The 4,039-nt window shown below is 41.9% G+C and overlaps 1 protein-coding gene across 1 annotated transcript; it reads left to right on the forward strand.

The window, feature by feature from the left end:
* Nucleotides 1-274: 274 nt before the first annotated feature.
* On the forward strand, nt 275-3,512 carry gja9a (gap junction protein alpha 9a). The gene is made up of 2 exons (XM_084384766.1): nt 275-413; nt 1,389-3,512. The coding sequence occupies exon 2, from the start codon at nt 1,411-1,413 to the stop codon at nt 2,905-2,907; it is 1,497 nt and encodes a 498-aa protein (XP_084240892.1). The 5' UTR covers nt 275-413; nt 1,389-1,410; the 3' UTR covers nt 2,908-3,512.
* Nucleotides 3,513-4,039: the final 527 nt, after the last annotated feature.

Below are 4,039 nucleotides of genomic sequence, written 5' to 3' on the forward strand. Positions count from 1 at the left end.
GCGCTTGCCAACACCCCTGCACATTTGGAAACCTTCTTTCGGTGCCAACAGAGAGGAAAGAGGGGGTCATAAAAGTTCAGGTGATGTGCTGCATCAGATGTGCAGGGCACCAACGATTTTTTAATATTTTGGTGGCCTCGTCGCGCCTGTATGACCCGCGGGGATTTGAAGCAGCGGCATTCTGTCCATACTGCTGTAAGGTAAATTACATGGGCTAGCGCATTGATTTCTCCAGCATGCCTATAAGTTGGCACCAAGAAGACCTGCTTGTTTTGTGTTTAGTCGAGAGCTTTAACGATAAACAGGATGGCATAAGTCTAGCTTTTTGTACTTAACAAGATGTAGGCGTTGGAGTAGCATTTGAGTCGCTTTTACAATGAAGATTTACTTCATTTTCTCCCAATTTGTTTAAGGTATGTTGGTGCTTCAGTTTATTTATCTATAGTTACTTTCAACAAAAAGATGCTTAGAGCAATGCACCGATTGACTGCATTTAGTAGCACTGCATGTTTTGTTGATTATTTAGTAAGTCATTTAGAGAGTTTAGTTAAGCTTGCTGTAATTATACCTAATATAGGTGCCTAAGTTAGGCAATGTTTGGATCATCATTGCAGTGCATGTTATTGGCATGTTTGGAGACAGTTCTTCTAACCCTAATTGATGGAGTGTGTAGCTTTTCATTTATTAAACATACTGACCAAAGATCTAGATCAAAATGATCTTCACCAAAACCTCTCTTACACACTCCACCAATTAGGGTTAGAAAAACTGTTGCCAAACATATAACATGCTAGAAATATAATAATCAGTGCAGTAATGATCCAATCATTGTCTCTAGTCTAGAATTTGCCTGTCTGTTGTTTGGGACCAACTTAATTTGGTTTACATTAAATTCAGGTATAAATATTGTAAAAAAGGTATGTATTAAATGTATTATTATTATTATTATATTTTGTTTGCAACCAAACAAGAACCTCATACTGATCTGCTATTAATCTGACTTTTGTTGGGCGGATTCAATGTTTATGACTGAATTATACCTAATTCCTGAGATGCTTCGATGCTTGCAATGGAGACTTAATGATCTTGCATCAGTTTTTTTTGTTTGCCATTCATTTTTTGTCTCTTTTGTTATTCCTTCCTAGTTTTGAAAAAAAAAGTCCACCTATTTATGGTTTATGCATTTAATATACAGGGTAACTCTGAGATGTTCTTAGTTTGGGAAAGCTCTCTTCATTTCAAATAAAAGTGACAGTAAGGATGAAAGTGATATGCGCGATAATAAAATAATAGTTTGGTACAAAATTTTTATTCAATGCATTACATTATTCAAATGCGACTCACGGTCCATTTTCATGATTCTTGCTTCTTATTTCCTCTCCTAACAGACTCAAAAATGCCCAAGTGAAAATGGGAGACTGGAACTTCCTTGGCGGGATTTTGGAAGAGGTGCATATCCACTCCACTATGGTGGGAAAGATCTGGCTGACCATCCTCTTCATATTCCGCATGCTGGTGCTTGGGGTGGCGGCCGAGGATGTGTGGAATGATGAACAGGCTGACTTTATCTGCAACACCGAGCAGCCTGGATGCCGCAACGTGTGCTATGACAAAGCATTCCCCATTTCCCTTATCCGCTATTGGGTGCTGCAGGTCATTTTTGTCTCTTCACCTTCGCTGGTGTACATGGGCCATGCCCTCTACCGCCTCCGTGCCCTTGAGAAAGAGCGACAGCGCAAAAAGTTGACACTGAGACGTGAACTTGAGGCCGTGGATGTGGAGATGGCGGAAGTTCGACGCAAAATAGAACGTGAGCTTCGGCAGATCGACCAAGGGAAGCTGAACAAAGCTCCGTTGAGGGGGTCCCTTCTGCGCACCTACGTGGCTCACATAGTCACCCGCTCTGCCGTAGAGGTGGGCTTCATGACCGGACAATATGTTCTGTATGGGTTTCAACTAGATCCGCTGTACAAATGTGAGCGTGAGCCCTGCCCGAATTCGGTGGACTGCTTTGTATCTCGACCCACTGAGAAAAGCGTCTTCATGGTGTTCATGCAATGCATAGCTGCCATCTCATTGTTTCTCAACATTCTCGAGATCCTGCACCTGGGCTACAAAAAGCTTAAAAAGGTCATTTTGAACTACTACCCACAGCTGAGGGACGATCCTGATGACAGCTACTATCCCAACAAGCTGAAGAAAGATTCTGTGGTCCATCAGACGTGCATCGGCACCTCAACTGGCCGCAAGGCCACCATTGCATCTGCACCCAGTGGATACAACCTTCTGCTCGAGAGACCACCTGATGGAACCGGCTACCCTCCTTTGATTAACCCATCCTCTGCTTTCTTGCCCGTTCAGGGTGATTTGCCAGCTAAAAATGGTTCTGATGCACCAAAGTACTCGCAGCACAGTCCCACAGAGCACAACAGCAATTCCAACAACACCAGCAGTGACACGCGCTTGCCACCTTGCAACTCCGTCACGCCGCCGAAGCAAGAAGAGGGGGAAGATTCTGTCCACCCTCCACCTTCGCACAAGAAAGGGCAGGAGTCCAAGGCTCCAGACTCATCGAGCCACCCCAGAGAATCTTCTCACTCATCGTCTGGCGTTGGAAAGAAGCCATGGAAGGCCAGCGCACCATGGAACTGCTCAACGGTTGTAGAAGGCAATGGCTCAGACTCGGATTCCCTGGAAGGCGCTAAAGCCCGCTGTCCCTACGCCACTGTGCGGGCACGTACTTTGTCCAGGTCTGATTCCAAGCGGAGCAGGCCCACCTCTCCTGATTCAATAGAAGAATCCAGCTCTGAGTCACGGCATAGTCCACGAGCGTCACCAAGCCATCCCGCCTCATTGGCCAGCAGTTCCAGTAGCAGGCGAGCTGCTCCCACAGACTTAAAGATATGAGAAAAACTCATAGATGGTAGCCATATAATTTTTGTAGTTATAAATTGATGGAAATTGACCAGAGTGACTGTAAAGTTAACATCTACAGCTTTGATGTTAGCACGGAAGCAATCTCAGACTGAAGTTTTATATTCAACTTTATAAAGTGGTAGCACTCATTATGGATTGTTTCATACATAATTATATTATGTACTACATTATGTACATGTCATTTTATACATATCAATTCAGCAGTACACACAGACAGTATACTTAATTAACAATAGTAGTATGACTACAATACAGGATATGGATTGTATGTTTGATTATATGCCTTGTTCTCATCTGGACATTTCTCTTTTTAAGTGCATCAGAAGTCAAAATGGTGTAATGGTAAAAGAAAATCCCAATTTTAAAACATAGTGCTGAGTTAGAACAGCTGTACAAATCTGCAGGAAATTGTATTGTAAAAAACCCTGTTCTATCTGCTATATGTCATATTACAGCTAAATAAACTGATCTGATTTACAATGCAATCAAGCCAGATTGAAAATGTATTTGTAAAGTCAGTATTTTCTAAGCATATGAACAAAGAGCATTTCTAAACTAGATTTCAACTAAATCTCAAAAGATTAAAAAAAGCAGAATAATTAAGGGATTATTGAAGACAGAACGTTGAATTATTAGAAAATAATGCACACTCAAGACATTGCTCGGACTAATTTCTAATGTGTCTCATCCCACGCCAAAAGCATAATATTAGAGTAATGGAGGCTTGAGCCATTGATAGCAGATTAATTATTAATGAGAGAGAGAGAGAGAGAGAGAGAGAGAGAGTAATGTGAAATACCTCAGTCTGTGGAGTGTGTGTCTCTCAACTGTTTGGCAGCAGTGTCTCTACTAATAGCAAAACTGCAAGTTGATATGCTTCAAGAACAGAGCCGGTTTTTACCTCGCTAGTGAAAAAAATGTAATTTGCTTTAAAGTTGCTAAACTATTTTACTGATAAAATGGTCAGAGCAGCGCAAACCACACGTTTCTGTGCGAATGTGTGTCGTTTGAGGGAGGGAGAGAGTGCGGGTGAAAGAGCATGTGATTTCCGTAGCCATTTTGTGTCAAAAAACATGGAAATATTTTGTCGTTTTTATTTAAT

The sequence above is a fragment of the Rutilus rutilus genome (genome assembly GCF_951802725.1).
Source record: "Rutilus rutilus genome assembly, chromosome: 17".
NCBI classification, from domain to species: Eukaryota; Metazoa; Chordata; class Actinopteri; order Cypriniformes; family Leuciscidae; genus Rutilus; species Rutilus rutilus.